The sequence below is a fragment of the Cyprinus carpio genome, chromosome B12 (genome assembly GCF_018340385.1).
Source record: "Cyprinus carpio isolate SPL01 chromosome B12, ASM1834038v1, whole genome shotgun sequence".
Taxonomy (NCBI): domain Eukaryota; kingdom Metazoa; phylum Chordata; class Actinopteri; order Cypriniformes; family Cyprinidae; genus Cyprinus; species Cyprinus carpio.
The window spans coordinates 11603433-11626018 of record NC_056608.1 but is presented as its reverse complement, the minus strand read 5'-3'; the positions used below and the strand labels follow the sequence as shown (position 1 = coordinate 11626018).

The window sequence follows — 22586 nt, the reverse complement described above, 5'->3', positions numbered from 1 at the left end:
CTTGTTATTGTTATTAATATTATTATTTGCAATTTTAGAGAGTTTCAGGGGCACATATATATACATATATATATATTTACATATCTATAGTCAGAGGTCTGTCCTGGCCACTGATCCATATATATCTATATATCTATATTATAGATCAGTGGTCCTGGCATGAATATGTCTAGATTTCAGCCTTATGGTTAACTAGGAAGGCTTCTCAAGAAAGACAAAGTATAATATACTTAATCATAAAAGTGGTGCAACCTGTGCATTTTCTCTCATAAATTCACCACCAAATTTAAATAGTCTTAGAAATGTCTCATAATTAAATGTAGGATATTATTTGTAAAGGTACTTTTAACTTATAAAACTGAACTTCCGCCGTTGCTAGGCTCCCCCTGAATCAGCCGTTTGTTTGGCTTTCAGGGCAGCGTTGAAGCAGTCGTGAGGAGAAACTAAAGCAGCAGCGTAAGTTTTTTATTTTTATTTTTATTCTTTTACGTTGTACATGCATTTATTTTAAAAAAAATTGTGCTCGATCGATGTATTGAAGAATATGTATTTATAACTAGCTGCTTGCTAGTAACTAGTCTCTCGAAGATAACGGTAGTCATCTTTTTATTATTGTTTTATCTTATTTTATTTATACCTTATTTAATTGCCACTTTGAAATCAAGAAGAATTACCTTTGGCTTTCTTAACTGGACAACTGTAATTGATGTTGACACTGTCTGTCATTATATGTTGGCTACAGCTATTACTGCTTAAAAGGCCATGTATTGAATTATGTTATGTTGATGCAGGTTGGAAAGTCTGACTGTTTACCTCAAAATGCCCTTGTTTGGCAACATTTTCAGTCCCAAAAAAACACCACCACGGAAGTCTGCATCCCTTTCCAATCTACATACAGTAAGTATAATTTTCTGTTAGTAAGATGCATTTTAAATCAAATAATATGCATTTGGAAGCCAAATCATCATTCATTGTTTTTATCAGCTGGATCGGTCAACACGGGAGATTGAGTTAGGTCTGGAATATGGATCTCCGGTGATGAATATTGGCGGCCAGAGCTTGAAATTTGAAGATGGCCAATGGATTTCAGGTATAGCCTCCTGCTATTAAAAGATCAATTAAATGTAATGATAGCTAGCCTGCTTAATGAATGTCTTTCTCAATCACAGAGTCAGGAGGTAATGTATCAGGAAAAGAGGTACAGCGACTGAAGAAAAGGAATCTACAGTTAGAAGAGGAGAATAATCTCCTTAGGCTAAAGATCGAGGTTCTTCTTGATATGGTGAGTGAAGCCACGATAGCTTGAAAAATATGTAGGCAATATCTGTATACAGTTATAAATTACACTGCGCAAACTGCAAAGTGATTAAACTTTTTTCCTTTGCTTTCAGAGTCAACAGCAGAAACACATCTAATACAGAAGGAACTTGAAGATGTGAGGACTAATGCTCGGAGAAAGAAGTGATGAAAGGAAATAAAGGGGATTCAGTCAACTATTGCAAGACAATATTTAAATATCACTTACATATTACGCAATTGATTTTTTTTATTCTTTATATCACTTTGTATATTTCTTTTTTTTTTTTTTTACATTTTTACTGTTTCATTGCCAATTATGTGGGGAAAAAATAGGTTAATTTTTGTTTAGTTTTTTTAATTAATAATTTCAGGTAGTCTAATTTTTGCATTTTCTGTTTATTTATTTTGCATTAAAATAACTGCATGGGAAATACACTCAAAACTAAAAAAAAAGAAAAAAACTGAATTCAACAGTGTTTTCAGATTACATAAAATCAGCTGAAGCTCATTTATAATGTGTTTAGAATACAATAACTTGTCTTATAGCCAGTTATACCAAATCCTCATTCCTTTGGCCCCAGTAAGTGCTCTTACATGACAGTCCCAAAACCTTTCTGCATGTGTAGGTCTGAATGTGCATTCAAGTAACAGAAAACAATTACACTCTTTCTTTGGTTCAACAGTAAGATTATCCAAGAGCTGTAAAGGTTTAAACATGTACATGCTGATTTAAGAGGATTTTCATATGGAGTGTGAGGCACGTATTACACGCCTAAAGTAGAAAATTCCAGATCTGGCTTTTTTCTTCTTCTTCTTCTTCTTTTTTAATAATAATAAACCAAATACATTTTGAATTATAATAATTGTACCAATTTTATGGCAAAGTTTTTCTACTATGTAATTTGACCTTTCAAAAGTGGACCTGTCAAACTGTTAAACTCCAGATTTCCGAAACAATAAAAGAACACTTGTTATTGTATCACATTTGGTTTTCAATACAGATCCAAACCTCTCGCATCAGTGTAATGACTTTACACGTTACTTCACTGACAAAACAAGTGAACAACCAAACAATAATTCTGTAATACCACTTCTTGTACTGTCCGGGAATTTCACCTCATTACCTATAAATAAGAGACTTTGTGAGCAGATTAATTACAGATTATTAGCAGGGAGTACAAGACAGGGAAGGAGGTGCACCAGCAGGTTTATTTAGCAGATTATGCTTTAAAATAATTCATATGTACAGTGCAATCGGGCTTGCTTGATGACAAGGCTTAGTGCCTTATGTAGCTAGATTATATACATTATGTCTACTAAGAAGGCCAGGTAGATCATACACCTACTTGAAGAAATTTTCTGCCATTTCAAAAGCCAGGTAAGACAATTACTTGGGTTTCAAGTATCTTTAAAAAATAATAATAATGATTGTTCTCAATATGATATTTATGTTTATTTATCTATGAAGATTTCAAATCTTCCAGGTAAAAGAGCATCTGGGTTTAAGTAAGACAATGTAGTGTTATGAGCACTAATACAAAATGAATAGAAATGATTTTAAATAATGTGAGCTCTACACATTTACATTTAGTGGAGTGAAAAGCATATTATTGTATAGAGGTTTATGTCTAGATTCAAATCAGAATTTTAGAATAGGATATTGATGAAATGCAGTAATGTAAAGTTTTAAAGTAGTAACTTTAAACCTTTGTGCCAATTGTAATCTGTAAGATGTCTGGTTACATCAAAAGCCAGACATTTTAAATCAGATTATTTTACAGTAATGCACAAAAGTAGAGTAAAAGTATCCACACCCTGAATGTATTGCCTTATCTTCGTACAAATGATGCATGCTGTTAAATTAATCACATTTCCATACATTTTATGATGCAACATACAAGCAAGAATAAAATGTGAGGTGTACCAGGGACTTGGCATTTGAGAGCAGTGAAGACTCAATCAACTATAACACAAGTCACTGGAAAAAAAAAAAAAATCTGTTTCTGATATTTACTCAGTATGATACATCATGTGTCAGTCAGGTAATGAGTAGGTTGGGCTATGACTGTACTTCCTGGAGGAGAAGGGCCACATGTGCCTTGTACTCATACTAACTTCCTCTGCAAATGTGATACAGGTTCTTGAACAGCGGCACATGTTCGGTATTGCATCAGCCGAATAGAAATTGTTCTGTCTGATCAAGTTTTTTTTTTATTCTACTTATAAGTATATCAAAAACCTTTTATGTCTTCTCTTTTGGAGGCCTGAGCAGCTATGGGAATTATTGTAGAGGATCGAGAGACAGTAGGTGCCCCAGATGGTGGCTGGGGCTGGATCGTTCTGCTTGGGTCTTTTGTCGTTACTGGCTTCTCATATGCCTTCCCGAAAGCTATAAGTGTATATTTCAAAGAACTGATGAAGGACTTTGGCTGTGGATACAGTGACACAGCCTGGATTTCATCTATAATATTAGCAATGCTGTATGGTTCAGGTAAGATACTATAAATTGAATTCTAAAACCTTTACATGTTTTAGAAAAATCTTTTTTCTTCTTCTTAATGCTCAATATATTTATGTTCATTTAATCCAGGTCCAATCTCCAGCATCATGGTTAATAAATTTGGATGCCGGCCTGTGATGTTGGTTGGAGGATTGCTGGCCTCAGGAGGGATGATAATCGCATCTGTCACTACTAACATTATCCAGCTTTATCTCACTGCAGGTGTCATTACAGGTAACTAAAATACATTTCATATAAAAAAAAATGTATGAATCTATAAACAGTTAGTTTCAGTGCTCAAACTGACTTTTGCTTGTCCTTATTTGTGCATTCCAGACAGACTGTAGTTTCAGTCTGGCTATGAAATGTGGAGAGTTTTTAGTGACAGTATGTTACATTGTTATGCCAGTAGGTGGCGATGTGTGACTGTCTTTATGAGTGAGTCATTGAATCTGTCGTTCATCCAATTCGTTCAAATACTCTGATTCAGTTGGGAACTACACTGAGTCTGCTTTCAATTAAATATTTTCATAGTAGTAACTGTCATATATCTTTAAGTATGTTTATAAAAAAACAACCTTAATATCGGGTAACTTATTTTCATCAAAATGTTATAAGAAATATCACACTCACAACTGTGCTGTTAGTCTGAATATGAGCACATGCAATACTAGTTAAAGGGATAGTTCACCACAAAATTAAAATTCTGTTATCGTTTACTCACTCTCATGTTGTTCCAGATCTTTAAGATTTTCTTTATTCCATGGGACATAAAAGAAGATATTTTGAATAATTCTCCTAATCAAGCAGTTTTGGTTTCTGAGATGTTTCTCAAAATATCTTATTTTATGTTCTGTGAAAGAAAAGATATTGTTGATATTCAGACCAACTACATGACACTTATATTTTGATTTAAAAAAATTGACTAGTTTACATTTTTCAAAAAGGGGAATCGAACATTGGGGGTATTAATATTACTATAGTATACACAACACAAAGCTTTGTTTTGTAAACCAGAAAATACTATTATAAAACCGAGTCCTTAAGTTGTAAATGACAGAGTTGTTAAATTCCATATTTTGAATGAATGATGCCTTTGTCTCTTTAAAGGTCTTGGACTGGCTTTGAACTTCCAGCCTTCACTGATTATGCTGGGGTCTTATTTTGACAAACGCAGACCACTTGCCAATGGACTGGCAGCAGCTGGAAGCCCTGTATTTTTGTCAGTTCTTTCTCCATTAGGTCAACTGCTGCTCAACCACTATGGGTGGAGAGGAGGCTTTCTCATCACTGGTGGTCTTCTGCTCAATTGTTGCGCCTGTGGAGCAATTATGAGACCCCTGAAATGCAAAGAAAGGAAAGCGATAGCCTGTTCCCAAGAGCTCAAGGACATGCTGCCTCCTGAGGCTGGACAAGAGAATAACGTTTGTGAAAACAATAATGATAAAAAGCCCAGTAAAAAGAAGCTTTTGGACTTCAGTGTACTTGCTGACTTAGGGCTTATTATCTATATTATTGCAAAATTTATAGTTGTCCTTGGTCTATTTGTTCCAACTATTCTACTAGTCAACTACGCTAAGGACCAAGGAGTGCCTGACCACGATGCTGCCTTTTTGTTGTCTATTATAGGATTTATTGACATCTTTGCTCGTCCCACATGTGGCATAGTGGCCGGTTTAAAATGGATCCGACCCAAAATGCCTTATTTCTTCAGCCTTGCCTTGCTCTTCAATGGCCTAACAGATGTTTGTTCAGCTACAAGCACAGACTATAAGGGGCTAGTTATCTTCTGTGTGTTCTTCGGGCTGTCTTATGGCATGGTGGGTGCTCTGCAGTTTGAAGTGCTAATGGGTATTGTGGGAAAAAGTGGATTTTCCAGTGCACTTGGCCTAGTGCTTCTTATTGAGGCAGTGGCTGTGCTGATTGGACCTCCCTCCGCTGGTGAGTTATGATGAAAACATGTATTACATTGAATCGTCCGTTATGAAATGGTCATTTTATGATAAATTGGTAAATTTAATAAATTATGTTTTCTTTCATGTCTTTTTTTCCCACAGGTTATTTGGTGGATAAGTACAAGAACTATGAACTGATTTTTTACATGGCTGGAGGAGAGCTGATCACTGCTGGAATATTTCTTGCCCTTGCTTCATTCTTCTTTATTAGACGAAAGAAACACAAAGACACACAGCAGAAACATCTTGGTGATGTGGCAATCAATCCTGAAGGATAAACAGTGGAGAAAGCTGAAGTTTAGGACATTTATGTTCAATTAATGATATTTTGTTTACTTAGGTGTATTATGAATATTTTCTTATTTTGTGTGTGTTTTTAGATTTCTTACTCTTGCATATAATTTACATAAAAATAATTGCACAATCAGCAAAACCACTTTTGAACATTTGGGTCAATGTGAAATAAGGATGTCTGAGACAATAAAAAGGATTTTGAGTGCCATGTTCTTAGAAATGTTATTTTATATTTATGTTGGTTTTATGTGCTGTAGGCCTATATAAGTACACAAAATGTTTACCTTTTAATTGAATCTACATAGAATCAGTGTTTGTTCATTGAAACGATTTTAAAAAAATGTAATTAAAATGAAGACGAAAGAATTAAAATATTGGATATGGATGAATGTCTTAAACGTAAAAAGAGGGAAATAGAAATGTTACCTTGGCAGTTGAAATAGTTAAAATACTCAATATTGTACAACTAAATCTTAAATAAAAAGAAAGATAATAGAACTATTAAAAATGACATGCATGACTAAAACGATAAAATTAAAACGAAAACTGCAACTATAGTATATAATATAATATATCATTATATAATTATATATAAACTATTAAATAAAAAATGTAATATAATAGGCTATATCATTATATAATTCTACAATGATACATTAACTATTAAAACGCTGCATATAATGAGAAATGTAATACGTCATATGAATAGAATCATGATCATGCCATCGCATTGGCTAACTTCCGTTGTCGTAGAACCTATTTGGAATTTTGATTGGCCAGCCCAGCACTCAATCATCAACAGCACGGTCGCCTGACGTCACTCTCAGGAAGCGGCAAAATAGTGCTTTCAGCAGTATCACAGTTTGAGTCGGCGAGGTCGCGAGATATTTAACTTTAAAATAGCCCATTTTAAAGCTCACAGAACACAGTAAAGTTAGCCAGTCTTTTCGGGTATATTTAATCTTAGGACCAAACATCATCTTTTTTTCTCCCCTGAGGGTTTTCATCGTCTCACAGAGTGTTTCAACAATGCCGAGAGGAGGTGAGTGTCGTGTGATCGCTTTCTAATGTCTTCCAGTGACTTACACCGCGAGAGCTAATATTGTAGTAAAAAAAACTAATGAAATGGAAATTGGGAGTGAAGGTGAATTTATGGTTCTAGAGTGTACTAATGTTTAGAGCTTTTCTATAATGGCTAAATCACGATGTACCCTAGTAACGTACAAACCTCAGGCCATGCTGGGCCACTGCAGCCACATGGAGAAGTGTTACAGCCTCATCGACCTTTCTTATTCAGCCTTAGCCTAATTATGGTAGCACCTAGCTGCATGTAGTGTTATTATCTCTCTTTTTAAAATCTTTTAAATGTATTTAATTTTTATTTTACCTTGCCCGCCACCTTAGGCAAAAGAAGCCATAAGGGCCGTGGGAAGCAGTTCAGCAACCCTGAGGAGATTGATCGGCAGATGAAAGCTCAGAGAGAAAAGGTGAGTGTACTAGTGTTCATCTTCTGTCACGCACACACTCCTCAAAGTGATACAGTGGAGGGGATGTTTGCTGAGCATCAATTTGTATAATGGAAACTCCGTCGTTGATTCATTTGTGTCCAGGAAGAAAATGAAGGGGCTGAACGTGGAAGTTCATCAGAATCCGAAGAGGAGAGCAGCAGTGATGATGAAGTATGAAATTAATTAAATTCACTTGAAGTGTTCACCCAGAAAGGAAAAATTGCATTTACTCACCCTTGTTTCAAACCCATAAGATGTTGGTTAATCTTTGATGCATAAATAAAGTTTTTTTTTTTTTTATGAAACCTTGGACATTTCTGCTCCTCCACTGAAATTCTACACAACCAAAATGTTTCAAAATATTTTTAAAGACATTGTAAATGTAATCCGTATGAAACAAGTGTTTTAATCAAAGTATTTGGAAGAGACACAGTTGATGAACAGATTCAATTGAGGTTTTGATTCACCTAGAAACATTGATCAACCCACATACATACAGCACATCAAATATGATAAACACAAGCTCAAACTGGCTTTACATGAGAACCAAAGAGGTTTATTCTAGTGTATTAGCCTAAGCAGTTACAGTTGAGCTGCTGTTTATAATATTTTGATGTGTTTGTGTGTTGATCAATGTATTTATGAATAAAGGTCTAAAATCTGTTCATTATATTAAGTGATCACGTCTCTTCAGAAAACCTGGAACCACTTTTTCACATGAATTCATATGCATTACTTTTACAATGTCTTTTTTGGACTTTTTAATGCTATTTGGTTACAATTATGACTTTTAATGGATGGACAAAAACGATGAGAGAATATTAAAAATATCTTCATTTGTTTTCCAAATATGAATATAAGTCATATAGGTTTTGAATGGCATGAGGGTGGGTAATTGATGAGAGAATTTTCATTTTTTAATGAATTAACCATACGTTATTATTAGGGCTGTCAAATGATTAATCACGATTAATCACATCCAAAATAAAAGTTTTGTTTACATAATATATGTGTGTATACTGTGTATATTTATTATGTAGATATAAATACACACACATGCATGTATATATTTAAGAAGAATATGTTATGTTTATATATTAAATATATTTATATATAATATAAAATATATAAGAATATAAATATATAAATGTATATACATGTAAATATTTTCTAAATATATAATTTATGTGTGTGTATTTATATATACATAATAAATATACCCTGTACACATACATATATTATGTAAACAAAACTTTTATTTTGGATGTGATTAATCGTGATTAATCATTTGACAGCCCTAGTTATTATGATAATTTATTATAAGGGAAATATTTTCATAAAAGATGGTGATAGTGTTGCAGAGGCTGTTTCTGATTTGTTCTCTCTTGATGCAGCCTAAAAAGAAGGGTATTGAAGGACTGATTGAAATCGAGAATCCGAACAGGGTCTCCCAAAAGAGTAAGAAGGTTGTGGAAATAGATGTCAATGCACCTAAAGAGCTCTCACGTCGGGAAAGGTATGTGGGACAACATATACTTGAGAACCTCCGATTCAAATAAACTCGTTTTATTACTATATTTATGTGTTTTCTTGTGTAGAGAGGAGATTGAAAAGCAGAAGGCTAAAGAGCGATACATGAAGCTGCATCTGGAGGGGAAGACGGATCAGGCCAGGGCAGACCTGGCCAGGCTGGCCATTATAAAAAAGCAGAGGGAGGATGCAGCAAGAAAGCGAGACGAGCTAAGGAAAGGTGAGCTGATAGCATTATGGTTTCTAATGAGAGATCAACCAATAGATATGCTTCAGCCCAAAGTTGCGAATTTAACTTAAGCACAAAACTGGAATATCACAAAAAACATTTGCGAATAAAGCACCGTTTCCATCCAGCGAGACTGGTTGGGCTGGTTGGCCCAGTTATGCCCTCCCATGGTCACATGACATCTTCTTTTTTGATGTGCATCAAGGAATTTATTAGGTAAATGTGTTTCTATTGTAGTTTATGGGCATGCTTTCTTATCGTTTAAAAAAAAAATTAACCGACTCAATTGAGTGCATACATTTTTTGAGCATTTTTAGAATTTATGCATATCTTGGTATTTCCATTCAGTGTTTGATTTTTATATATATATATATATATGCGATAGGGATTAAAATGGATTTATGGCCTGCCCTACAAAAAACAGTGAAGTATATCTTACTTTCTTTTTAACTTTTTTTTTGTTTCAATCAAACTCACTATTATAAATGTAGAGAGTATAAGTGAATTTGTACTTTTTATGTACATTTAATATAATAAAATATAATGCATATACTTCTGGGCCATGTCCCTCAGTCAAGATTGGCTTTTCATAGTAAAAAGCTTGGGTATGCCGCCTCAAGATAATACTGATGGACTAGTTAAACAGATGGTCCATCCAAAAACTCCTTATTTTTGGGTGATCTATCCCTCTAATAACTAATAATGACACTGATCTTGTCTGTTTCTAATCTTTTTTTTTTTTTTCTTTTTTTTTTCAGAAAAAGAAGCAGAAGAGGCAAAGTCGAAACGCTAGTCCAAGCATCATCACACAGGACAGGGCTTTTCTGGGGAGGGAGGGAAGGGGACTAGTTATTTAGAGCAGTGGTTCTCAACCACATTCCTGGAGGACCCCCAACACTGCACATTTTGCATGTCTCCTTTGTCTGACACATCCATTTCAAGTCTGTGAGTCTCTACTAATGAGCAGGTGACGTGAATAGGTGTGTTTGATTTAGGAGACATGCAAAATGTGCAGTGATGGGGGTCCTCCAGGAATGTGGTTGAACCACTCATTTAGAGGACACAGCTCAGGGGAATCTGTACATGTCATCCTTCCATCCATCCAAGTAGGGCTGGGCGATATATCTAACGATATGATCATGCGCATCTAGTCAGTAAATCTGGTTCCTTGATTACCGTTAAATTGCCATCACCTGCTTTCAAATGGAGCGGCATTTAATAGACAGAGCCGTAGATCACTGACAAGCTACGCAATATCGCGTTCATTATCCCCAGATGAATCGCCTTCGATAATCAACGTGATATTGCGTACCTTGTCAGTGATCTACGGCTCTGTCTATTAAATGCCGCTCCATTTGAAAGCAGGTGATGGCGATTTAGCGGTAATCAAGGAACCAGATTTACTGACTAGATGCGCATGATCATATCGTTAGATATATCGCCCAGCCCTACATCCAATGTTGGAAGATTTGGACTTTTATAGGAAGTCAAATGGGATGTGATGTATGGTTTTGGAGTTTGAGTTTTTAATTTTCAGTACCATCAAACTATTCCTCCCCTGACACATTCACTGTGCTCAGACTCTAAAGCTGCTGGAATTTACTCTCAATTTCTACATTTCTATGATGTTATCACCATTACATTAGATTGGGAGGTTATGGAAGAGTGAGGCAGGGTTGCAGGTGTGCTCACGTTAGCTGATAGGGAAGAATGAAGCAGGTTGTAGTGTGGAACAGTCAAACACTAACTAGACATTTTGTCTTATTGTGTAAAGAACAACATCAGCCCTTCTACTGTACTGCCTTTTGTAGGGGTGCACGATAAATATCGGCCGATAATGACACTGATAATGAACGTGGATTTGCGCAGCTTCAGTCAGTTAACAACGGCTCTGTGTAGTAACAGCTGCTCTATGTGAAATCATGCACTTGATGGAATTTACCGCTGATTAGAGAACAAGCTTTTCTGACGAGATGCGCATTAATTATCGGCCGATATTTATCGTGCACACTTTGCCTTTTGTCAATCAGTGTGGCCTCATCCTGTTTAAGTGCAAAATGCATCTGTAGTTATTTAAAGGTTAACAGAAGGATATTTTGGTCCTTACCTTGTGAAATCAGGGCATGCTGGAACCTAATGCTGCAGGTTACATCATTTAAAATGTTATTGTACTTAAACACAATATATTGCAATCTCACAGAAAAAGGCATAGCTATCAACAGGACAGTATTAAAGCAGCTGCTTCAGCACAGCTGATGTAGCTGTTGCATGTCTCTGCATTCACCACATCATCTTCTGTAATGCCCCTTTACTCAGGGGTTTTCCATTTCTCTTGAGGTGGGACCATTGTTTTTGGTCACTACCAGACTCATTGGTCTGTCCTCTTAGTATTTTGAAGAGTTTTATGCTTTAGCCCATTGCTGGGACCTGTCTTGCCTTGACCATTTAAGGAAAGCAATATTACATTGATGATGCTCATGGTGCAACATTTTTTTCCAGTTCTTAAACACAATTATTTACAAAATATTTTAACATTTGTAAAGCATTCACCAGTAATGAAATAAGTATTTACATGGGGTATTGATATGAAATCAGTGGAATTCCTTATTTGAAACTTTGTTGTATACAAATAAACAAATTAATAAATAAGTGTTTTCTCTTTGTCAGTCAATGCTTTTACAATTCAGCACAGGGATATTGAATTCACATTATTAAGGCAGTGACAGCTGAGATTTTGAATATATATATATATATATATATATATATATATATATATATATATATATATATGAATCTAACTAGTCGAATATAAATTTATTTTTCTTTTCTTTTTTTCATTCACTGAAAAGTTCAATTATAGCATATTTATTCTAAGGCTATGATCTTGAGGCTCAGAATCCAGAGGCTGGGAAAATGGTTGAGAGGATTAGACCCGCATGTTAAAAACATTTATAATCGATTATTTACATATTCTTAGAGATCATTAAAAAAATGCTTATTGCTTCGGTGTAGCATAAGTTACCTCACATCCTGAAGCCGAACAGCAAATGTCACGTGTCCCCGTTGCTTTTCTCACCGGTGATGTAAAGACCAACTATATGCGTCTGTTGTTACAGTACACGAATAGATGTTTTCCAGTTTTCAACATTGTGTATAATAACTGAGCAATAGTTTATTATTCTATAGTGAACCAATAGCTTTTTCATGTAAATATCGGAGATCATTCCTTGGCATTTAAGTATTTAAAATAATACGTTTTATATACAATGTTCTGATGCTGGCGAAACAAAAACGTTAGTTAGCCGAAACGAATCACTAACTAGCCAGTATGACATGAATTATTTATTTATTTATACATACATGCATACATTAGAAACGATGTTGTATTTTTCTGTTGCAGCGGGTCCCCTGTAGGAGGCTCCATTTCCCCCATAGCATGTTTACTTGACACATTCCACTGCTTTCAGTTCATTGTCATAACCACAGTGTTTCCCAAGGTGATAATGTATGATTTCACTCCATCATAAATGTTATAAATCAAAAATTAAAACAGTTCCTTTTTCAACTATCTTTCACATCCTGCTGTTGGCACACATAAACAGTGCATTTTTGATGGTTGTAATGTGATGGACACTTGGTCGCCAAAGGTGAGGTAATGAAAGGAACATTAATTAATGCCACAAAGTTAACTATGGTGAAGCAACTATACCCAGTTTACACAGTGATTAACACAGATGTATATAGAAGTAAATATGTCCATTTTTAATTCATATTCTTTCTTGTATATAAAACCTCCATCCACCGCACTCCTGGCCGTTGGATATAGACAATACATAGCAAATGAATTCTCTGTGCTGTGCAAATCTACTTCAGTGTTCTCTGTGGCTCAGAGAGGACTGCATGACTTTCACAGCATGATATGAAAATGTCTTTCCTCTTATGCATTTGGTAACTTCCTCTTTCTCAGAGTCAATGAGGTGTGTGCACAAATGTGAAACAGTCAAGTTGAGACTGTTGCTGACACAAGTCTGAATGACATGCCTGTTTACTGACTTCAGAGAGCAATATTCTTTATCAAATGAAACGAATATACTCTTGACCTGCATGTACGAGACAAGGACTTGAAGGCGACGGATTCTTCACAATCATGCTAAAGCAGTTTAACATCTTAAAACAGTTTGGAAATGGGGGGAAGTAAGTACTTTCATTTGTTGCTTTCAGACTTTGTTTTTTTTATGGTGTTTTATGTGACAGTGAATGACACTACATGTGACCAAGTGACTGTTTTATGCAGTAGACTTGTTTATCTTTTGTAACAAAACAAAATATTAATATTATTGATAGCTGTTTTATTTCTCCTAATATAAGCATTTGTGGTGTAAGGTAGTCTGAAATGAAGAAGGTGGTTTGTTTCATCATATGTTGTGGTGAAAACATGAATTTGATAACAGTACAATTGTTCATTAATATAACTTTAGCACTTCTTTCTTACATTGACTGGTAAATTTATATCGGTTCAAGCCTTAAAATAAAATGTCATGTAAACAATGTGTACAACAATTATTACAAACAATATTAGATTTTTCGATTTCATTGACATTTACGCTCTAATATAATTTGACACATATTTCACATGTGTTTATTATAATGTAGAGTCTAACTAACATGACAGTGATTAGGTGATTGTGTTGAAAGAGCTCATGATAAAAGGTGTCAATTTTTAGTTTGTGATGGTGGAGAGCACATCTGCAGGTTGCACAGAACAAGATGCTAGTCTTGCAGTCTGCACTGATGTGACGTTAAAAGGATATTAATAAAAAAAATTTAACCCCAGACTCAAAGCAGAGACAATACCACGCTTATAAAATTGTTTGTGTGAACTTTGAAGCTGAAAACGTATACCACATACTACATGTGCTTGTTTTGGTCCTATGGAACAGCCAATACAATCCGCAATACAATAAAGGCAGTGATTAAATGACAAGTGTTTTGTAATTCACATACTGAATGTACACTAGTGTTCAAAAATTGAGGGTCAGTAAGATTTTTTTAAAGAAATAATACTTTTATTCGTAACGTCATATCCCTTTCACAGACTGATAAGACTTAAAAACACAGAGATAACAAGAATATCTGATGCAATCGCAGTGTAACCCACGAAACAAAATGTCTTCTCAAGTTTTTTGTGTTCTTGGATGCTGTTGCAAATGTAGGAAATGACATAGTTCATCTGTCTCTGATGATATTTCAGGCTAGAATTTGTGTTCTGTGTATCTACTGCACAATAGATTGTGGTTAAAAGCGAGAGAGTAAAATGGTTTGTGCTTCAGCCTACAGTCCACTTCCCCTCTACCCACTTTGGCCTGTTTTCTACAGCAGCCTTGGCTCTCTAATGTTAATTTTAGCTGCTTTGGGTCACAGCGGTTGGCAACTTTTGCTAGAAAAAATAAAAAAACTGTTGAATATCTTGTGATTTTCTTTGCATTTATTAATTTAGCAGATGCAATAAACACGAGAAGTGCTAATAATACAATGTTTCTGCCATCGTTCAGAAAAGTACAATGTAGAACAAGGAAGAAATAAGGAAAAGTGATAGCATAGAGGATGCAGTATTTTTGCTGTCCAACAAAACTGGGATTTTTCACTATTTGCATCACTGTCAGTCTGTGATTAGCAGTAGCTGGTTAAAAGTGTCTTTCTTTATAAGTTAGTCATTGAATCATTAATTCAATGGATTTGTTTAAACACTGATTCAGCTGCATCAAAAATCACATAGTACTTTGTGACCATTAAAAAAGTAAATAAACTCTTTATATGAATATGTGTAGTAGGAATGAAATCCCAATGTAGCACAATAGTTATGTTATTATCCTCATGTAACCTATCAACATTAGCATCACTGCCATTCACTAATACTCTCCCGTGGACTTATTGGATAGTAAAGTGTCTTCAATCTTGGTTGAAGAAGCTGGTTGTCTGTGTACTTTTTGCCTATTGTTTAATGGATATTGTGAATTCGGACATTCTACACTTTTCACGTACTGTTTTTTACCTACTAAAAATAGGGAATCATATTCAGATGCAGCCACTGTCTTTATGAGTGAGTCAATTGTTCGAAAACACTGATTCTTTAAGGAACGAGTGAGTCATTGAATCATTCACTCAACCAGTTCATACCAATTAAGCAATATTACATTTACAGTCATGCTGTTGGTCAAAATATCAACACAGCTGCAGCATCATATACCATGCCATTTGTATTATGTACAGTAAGTAATGTTCAAGGTAATTGTTTCTTTAATGCAGGTCACAGGATGCAACTGATCTTCTCTCAGAGGATCTTGTTTTGGTGAGCCATTTCCACCACTATTAGACCTTAACTTATAAATCTGCATATGGCACAGTTTTTGAGAAGTCTACATACACACAAGCTGTGCTAACAGAATATGAATACAAGGCCTTGTAAATGAATGCTTCATTTGGTTGCAACAAGGTTGAACAGCGTGTGGAGCCAGCAAAGAAAGCTGCCCAGATCATCTACAAGAAGTTGGTAGGCTGCCTGCAGAGTCAGCAGGGACTGGAACCAGAGAGACGGATGGTAAGCTGAGCCCCTATTCAATCATGTGTTTTGTAAGTGTGTTGGACGAAATTTTGAAGCAGATTAAGCAGCTGCTGTATATGAAAAATTAGTAACGTTCAAAAGGACAAATGAAATGGTCATATGATGAAATGCTGTGGCTGTGAAGATCATCTACATGGACCACCATCACACTGGATGGAGGTGGGATTTCTATCAATAGTTAATCTTAGCCTACCATTTTGTTAAGAAACCTAATCGCAATTTGCTGATGGAGAGTCCCTGAATCTGTCTTCTGCGGTTTTCGTTTTGTCTGTATATGTGGATGATTATTTCTGGATCGAAAAGTTTTGGATATGCTTTGAATGTGTGGCAGCTGCTCATAAGTGCTAAGTACAGGCCTTCAGTTTCTTTTTCCTCAAGAACATTATTCTTTGTTTTTTCCTTCTTTGTAAAACAAGATTCAGTGTGGAAAATCTACACAGGTTGCTCAGTTTAGCCCTCTTTTCTTCTTCCTTTGGATCTTGTCTTGTGCCATGAATTTGCACAACTTTATATTGCCCCTTAAATGTGATACCCATGTAAACGAATGTAAGTAGATAGTTCTAAAGCAGAACTATCAAAATTCATACCATGCAATACTTCCTGAGTTCCTCACACAACTCATTCATACTTTGATTATTTACAGAAAAAGTTACCCCTCATGATGCTGTCTGTCAGTATGGCTGAGAGCTTTAAGGATTTTGATGGCGATTCCTCCATAAGGTGAATATTTTAATATTTTACTGTTTTAATATTGTGTGAATAAACAGTACAGCAGAGTTGCCTTGGAAATACACCTTTTAAACACCTGAACTTTTGTGCAGAAAAGTTCTGGAAATGTGCTGCTTTATGCAAAATTTCCTGGCACGGACTCTGGCTGACTTTGAGATGAAGTTGGAAAAAGCAGTTCTTGTGCCTCTGAATAAGCTCAGTGAGGTAGTTTTTTTCTTACTACCAAACTATATGAACTGAAACAGGCAGTATTCATGACCGATGTTATCCATGCAGGAAGACCTGCCAGAGATCTTGAAAAACAAGAAACAATTTGCTAAACTTACAACAGACTGGAATAATGCTCGCGTCAGGTGATTTTTTTTAACATTATGACCAAAATATGATTCAACTTCTCCTTCAGTGTAAATCACACCTTCATATCTTTACGATCCTCTTTTATGAAGATTGTGTCATGAACATTTATGCAATCTGTGTCTAACTTTTAGATCTCAGGCCAGCACAGGCCCACAGGCCAAGCAAGACGGACTACGAGAGGATGTAGAGGAGGCCTGGAAAAGACTGGAGTCTATAAAGGTTATGCTTGGATAAAGACAGTTTCCTCAGTATATACTGTTGTGGCCAATTTAATATCTAGTTCACTCATGAAACTCTAAATGGCGCGATCACATGATTTACTACATGGTGCATGCTGACTGGCCTGTTTCTGCACCTAATTAACCAGTTTGTTCAACATTTAAATAGTTTGGTTCAATGTTTGCTGAGTTCCTCTGAACCCTCCACCTTCCCCAGCTCCGCCTGTCTAGATCTGCTATGCGATTTATGTATGCCTATTCATGCAGCAGCATTTTTTACATGTTTACAGTAGCATGTTTGTGTATCTACTGGCAGTAGCAATCCTACTTGAACAGATACATTAGCAATGATGTATATATATATATATATATATATATATATATATATATATATATATATATATATGTATATATATATATATATATATATATATATATATATATATATATATATATATATATATATATATATATATATATTTATATATATATATATATATATGTATATATAAAACGTGCTAAAACTTTTCTGAGAGCTGTCATGGTTGGACTATATTTTGTCATTCTCACTCTATAACCTGCTACTTCCTGCTGATCTCATACCAGAACCATGAAAGAGGTTCTCTTTCGAATGTTCTAACCTAGGGTCCTTTTACAAGTTGTTATGATAAAATAACATTTGGCTACCATGAAATTTTACCGCTTGTTCAAATCTAATTTACATCACTTTATTATCTCATTTCTTTTCTCTGCTGTTTATATTGTCAAAATATAAAGTCAGTAAACATATTTGTGGGTTGGCGAGTCAACATGAAATGTGGGGTTTCATCAGAAGAGATCTCTGAATTTTCAAGGAATGCACAGCAAGGAAATCAATAAAACAACACATTTTCTTTTTCTCAGGATCAGTACTCTGCAGACCTTTATCATTTTGCCACTAAAGAAGATGAGTACGCCAGCTACTTCATCCGTGTGAGTACCTATGTCACTACTCAGTGTTGCTCAACTATTTGCAGCATCGCAGGCCCATCTGTAATGCCCTTTTTCAACAATACCATGTCAGAATTGTGTTCCTTTTTTACTCATATTACACAAGATCTCATTGATCGTTATCATCATTAACATTATAAAAATGTCCATTATTACAGTGATTAGATTTTAATCATCAGTAGTCAATACTGAAAAAAAGTTGAGTTATCTTTATCTGTAATTTTGAAAATACATATTTATTTATTCATATATTTTGTCCCTTTTATTTTGGTTTATTTTTCAGTAGACTTAGTGTATATAACTGACATTTTATGTTATTTGTATTATATGTATGTATAATTTTTTTTTTTTAACTATTGTAATTTATTTATAAATAAATATCTTGTCTTACTATTGCCATTCAGTTGTCCCGGGATGACCCCATAGGATGTTTTCAGTCAGAAAACTGAAAAAATATGTTTAAGCTAGTTTTTTTGCCCTTCTGACAGCTTCTCGAGCTACAAGCTGAATATCACAAGGTCTCATATGAATTCCTGGAGAAAAACATAATCGAGCTCAAAGAGAGTCACACCCACACAGGTGAGGAAAAGGGTGATTAAAAGTGATTAAAACATTTGACAGCAGCATTATAATGACTTTGAAATGTATATTTGTCTATTTGAGAGCCCCAAATGAGTTCATCAGAGAAAAAGGTTTTTGGAGAGCCTCTGCTGTCTCACCTTGAGAGCTGTGGAAGAAAGATTGCTGTCCCTATTGAGGAGTGTGTCAGCATGCTGCTACGTACAGGACTCAGGGAAGAGGTGAGAACTCAGACATGCATATTTAAAAGCTACTGCACTTCCACATAACTGCATGCCCAGTATCATCAGTGTTTCACTTCTCCTATCTCATCTTAACAATCTCTCACTATCTATCTTTACAACTGTCATCTAGGGTTTGTTCAGGCTAGCAGCTGCTGCATCTGTTGTAAAAAAACTGAAAAGCTGTCTGGATTCAGGGACTGTTGACCAGAATGAGTTCAGCTATGACCCGCATGCTGTCGCAGGTGAGCCAGAGTAACGTTTTGTATGTTTTATGTGACGGTAACTTTGTTTGTATGAGTTTAGTATTAGTTGATGCCTTAACTGACAGTAATGGGAAAAGTGCTTTATGTTGCTCTGAATGTGGTTGCATATGTGGTTTAGGTGACAAACTACAGCATATAAAATCCCCCAGAAGTGTTGCTAGGGCGTCATTGTCTATTACAGGAACATTTCTGCCATCATTTATTCATGTCGTTTCAAACTTGTATGATTTTCTTCTGTGGAAAACAAAGGAAGAACTTCAGCAGAATGTCCAAGCTGCTCTTTTCATTCACTAATAGTAAATGGGGACTATCTAAAAATGATTAAATCAGCCAATGCTATATTGATATACCAATATTTAATTTTGTTTTGTTTGTACTGTCTTTGCAGGTGCTCTTAAGTGTTACCTGAGAGAGTTGCCTGAACCGCTCATGACATTTGAGCTATATACAGACTGGTTCAAAGCTGCAGCGTAAGCCTGTCTATTCACTTGTTTATTTCTGTATCAATGGTGTTAAAGAACCATTTGAAATAATTTATATTATTTTTAATTTTTGTTTTTTAGAGAAAAAGAAACAGATGAAAAATTAAAACAGTTACGGACAGTGTTGCAAAAACTTCCCACAGAAAACTATAACAACCTCAGGTATGTTAGAGTGTCAAACTATGCACATTTTCACACCTCACATTCACTATGTGTGTCTATCTTTGACTTATTACTCTCTCCATCAGATACCTTGTCCAGTTCCTGTCACACTTGTCAGAGCAGCAAGCGGTGAACAGGATGACACCCAGTAATATTGCCATAGTGCTTGGGCCTAATCTACTGTGGCCTCGCTGTGAGGGGTCAGTATAGCACACACAACCACAAATCTAGACTAAATTATGCATTTAATATGTAATCTTCTAAAATTTGTTTGTCAATCTGTCTTTCTTTTTTTCAGAGAGACGTCATTGTTGGACATGGCATCTGCGTCTTCGGTGCAAGTTGTGACGGTCATAGAGCCACTTATACAGTATTCCAAGATCCTCTTCCCTGAAGGTACAGGAACATTACATAAGTAATGGTTCACTGTTGTTATTAATGAGGTAAAAAACAGCAATAAATTACCTTATTACATCCAGAATTTTATTTCTGTTCATCCTTTAATGCAGGGGTTCTCAAACTTTTTTTTTTGTCAGCCAAACCTCTTAAACGGTGTCTACACTGGACGCGACAGTTGTCGTGTCGTGCCCCAACAGCTAAAATCTGTCTCCACTGGACGCGACAAAGCGACCATTGAAAATCATTAGAAATTTGTGTCAATACATCATAAATAGAATGCAGCCGCAGTTTTATGTCGGGGATTGGTCATGTCGCACTGCTCCACATCCAGTGTATAATAGGTATAATTAGCATAATAGGTTCTATTGAAACTCAACACTTCTAATTCAAAACTTAAATTTATACTACACCACAAAAATAAATAAAAAACATTAACTTAAAGTGATACTCCACCCCAAAATGAAAATTTTGTCATTAATCACTTACCCCCATATCGTTCCAAACCCGTAAAAGCTCTGTTTGTCTTCGGAACACAATTTTAAATATTTTCGATGAAAACCGGGAGGCCTGTGACTGTCATACACAGAATACAGTGATATGGAGAGACACAGAGGAGACCACTGATAAAGGAATTGAATAAAGTCGTTATTTTTGTTTTCTTCGCTTACAAAAAGTATTCCTGTCGCTTCATATAACCCAGATTGCACATCTGATGGCAGATGGAGTATTCTGATGACGACTTTCATACCTTTTATGGACCATGACACTGTTATTTACTTGGCAGTCTGGAGGCACAGGCCTCCAGGTTTTCATCCAAAATATCTTAAATTGTGTTTCGAAGACGAACAGAGCTTTTACTGGTTTGGAACGACATGGGGGTAAGTGACTAATGACAAATTTTTCATTTTGGGGTGGAGTATCCCTTTAACACACATTAGTGTTCCCAAATGCATGTTAAACTCACAGCACATGCACAGAGTTCATTTGCTGTGAATCAAGAAGCGCTCGCTTTGAAACGCGCAGAGCATCAGACTATTTAGGTATTTAATTAAATCTTTAATTTGTTTTGATAATCACTATATTGTGATTATTGTGCCTCCCTGTTCCTTTATTTTCAATTTCATTGGATATGATTAATTTGTAGCTTTTCATCAACTCATGAACCCCCTTTGGGGACATCTTGCTTTATTCTATGTAATAAGGAAGTTTTATGTTTTTATTTTTGCTTAAATATTTAAGTATTAGGTATTAAAAAAAATAATTAAAATACTGAAGTGCAAAGTGTTTAATTTTGTGAAATTCTAAATAAAAATATTTTAACCCAAAGTTCCTTAATTTCTTTTTAGAGGCTGATTTTGAGGTCCCAGAGCTGCCCGAAAGACCTCTTTCTGACAGCATCTTACTCTCTCCCCCTTTCTCATCTGGTCGACCATCCCTATCAAAAACTGACAGGTAGCCAACCACCTTTGTAGTTTTTGAGATCAAGACTTTCTTCTAAATGAGACTAATTAAGTTACAAAAGTCTTATTTTGTTTTGGCTTCTTGTGCTTCTTATTTCAGCTCAGCATCATCTGAGGACCTTGGGGTGACAGCCGTTGTGAAATCTCAGGTGAACCGTGATGCTGTTGTGTGGGACAACATCGATTCTAATCCAATTGCTCAACCGCCTACACAGAATCACATGCCTTCAGCACTTCCTGTTTACACTCCGGTACAAGCCCACAGCCAATCGCAGGCTAAGACGCAGAGCTCCAGCCAATCAGAGCCGATTCAGGAGCTGCCCTCCCAGTCCCAGGAGCCCATGCTGAAAATCACTGCTCCATATAAACGTATGTTGGTAATCATAGATGCTTTTTGTGCTGTCTTACTGTGGTAGAAACTACATTTCCAATTTTTTTCTGCAGCAAGGAGGTCTTTTATCCAGCATAAGGCACCAAAGTTTGCCAAAGGCCCTCCTCTGAGCCAGACATGCTCTTTCCCAGCAGCCCAGATGAGAACGTCCTCTGTTCCTCTGCCGAGAGGCTCTGAAATAAAACCACCACCTTCACCCAAGCCCGAAACCACCCAAGCTCCATTGCCCACGTTGCCTGAAGGAGAACCACAAAAGAAACCACAAGGCAGAAGACCTAAAGTTCCTCCTCCACAACCACCCCAAGCACTGAACAAGCAGCTCTCCTCTCCAGCACAGTGAGTTCTGGAAAGGAAAGTCGACTGGTTTGTAATGACCTACAATATCAATTAAATTA

General features: G+C 35.7%; 4 protein-coding genes across 5 annotated transcripts; all 4 read left to right on the top strand.

Moving 5' to 3' along the window:
- Positions 1–338: 338 nt before the first annotated feature.
- Positions 339–2314, top strand: LOC109049495 (protein chibby homolog 1-like). Of its 2 annotated transcripts, none has more exons than XM_019067176.2 (5): positions 339–456; positions 792–897; positions 985–1090; positions 1170–1282; positions 1392–2314. In XM_019067176.2, exons 2-5 carry the CDS (start codon positions 820–822, stop codon positions 1413–1415), a joined length of 321 nt encoding a protein of 106 aa, XP_018922721.1. In that variant the 5' UTR covers positions 339–456; positions 792–819; the 3' UTR covers positions 1416–2314. The 2 variants fall into 2 exon arrangements, with proteins under 2 accessions (XP_018922721.1, XP_018922720.1); XM_019067175.2 differs by having other exon boundaries at positions 1385–2314.
- A 723-nt stretch (positions 2315–3037) lies between these two features.
- Positions 3038–6256, top strand: slc16a8 (solute carrier family 16 member 8). The gene is made up of 4 exons (XM_019066586.2): positions 3038–3790; positions 3890–4033; positions 4910–5740; positions 5857–6256. The coding sequence occupies exons 1-4, from the start codon at positions 3574–3576 to the stop codon at positions 6030–6032; spliced, it is 1368 nt and encodes a 455-aa protein (XP_018922131.1). The 5' UTR covers positions 3038–3573; the 3' UTR covers positions 6033–6256.
- Positions 6257–6854: 598 nt separating this feature from the next.
- Positions 6855–10185, top strand: LOC109048935 (28 kDa heat- and acid-stable phosphoprotein-like). The gene is made up of 6 exons (XM_042735360.1): positions 6855–7090; positions 7453–7535; positions 7659–7727; positions 8951–9072; positions 9155–9306; positions 10074–10185. Exons 1-6 carry the CDS (start codon positions 7078–7080, stop codon positions 10106–10108), a joined length of 474 nt encoding a protein of 157 aa, XP_042591294.1. The 5' UTR covers positions 6855–7077; the 3' UTR covers positions 10109–10185.
- Positions 10186–13232: 3047 nt separating this feature from the next.
- On the top strand, positions 13233–22585 carry sh3bp1 (SH3-domain binding protein 1). Its single transcript, XM_042735359.1, has 18 exons — positions 13233–13509; positions 15622–15664; positions 15809–15913; positions 16581–16657; positions 16759–16870; positions 16943–17019; positions 17155–17242; positions 18145–18213; positions 18720–18810; positions 18895–19031; positions 19165–19276; positions 19686–19767; positions 19861–19941; positions 20028–20141; positions 20240–20337; positions 21687–21792; positions 21901–22169; positions 22245–22585. Exons 1-18 carry the CDS (start codon positions 13463–13465, stop codon positions 22529–22531), a joined length of 1995 nt encoding a protein of 664 aa, XP_042591293.1. The 5' UTR covers positions 13233–13462; the 3' UTR covers positions 22532–22585.
- Position 22586: the final 1 nt, after the last annotated feature.

Bases quoted from the DNA above. Each gene is read 5' to 3' on its own strand.
- LOC109048935 (XM_042735360.1), top strand. The intron at 7,536-7,658 runs GTGAGTGTACTA...ATTTGTGTCCAG, and splicing joins TGAAAGCTCAGAGAGAAAAG to GAAGAAAATGAAGGGGCTGA. The intron at 7,728-8,950 runs GTATGAAATTAA...CTCTTGATGCAG, and splicing joins AGAGCAGCAGTGATGATGAA to CCTAAAAAGAAGGGTATTGA.
- sh3bp1 (XM_042735359.1), top strand. From the start codon at position 13,463: ATGCTAAAGCAGTTTAACATCTTAAAACAGTTTGGAAATGGGGGGAA. The intron at 13,510-15,621 runs GTAAGTACTTTC...TCTTTAATGCAG, and splicing joins CAGTTTGGAAATGGGGGGAA to GTCACAGGATGCAACTGATC. The intron at 18,811-18,894 runs GTGAGGAAAAGG...TGTCTATTTGAG, and splicing joins AGAGAGTCACACCCACACAG to AGCCCCAAATGAGTTCATCA.
- LOC109049495 (XM_019067175.2), top strand. From the start codon at position 820: ATGCCCTTGTTTGGCAACATTTTCAGTCCCAAAAAAACACCACCACGG. The intron at 1,091-1,169 runs GTATAGCCTCCT...TCTCAATCACAG, and splicing joins AGATGGCCAATGGATTTCAG to AGTCAGGAGGTAATGTATCA. The intron at 1,283-1,384 runs GTGAGTGAAGCC...TTTTTTCCTTTG, and splicing joins TCGAGGTTCTTCTTGATATG to CTTTCAGAGTCAACAGCAGA.
- slc16a8 (XM_019066586.2), top strand. From the start codon at position 3,574: ATGGGAATTATTGTAGAGGATCGAGAGACAGTAGGTGCCCCAGATGGT. The intron at 3,791-3,889 runs GTAAGATACTAT...CATTTAATCCAG, and splicing joins AGCAATGCTGTATGGTTCAG to GTCCAATCTCCAGCATCATG. The intron at 5,741-5,856 runs GTGAGTTATGAT...TTTTTCCCACAG, and splicing joins GATTGGACCTCCCTCCGCTG to GTTATTTGGTGGATAAGTAC.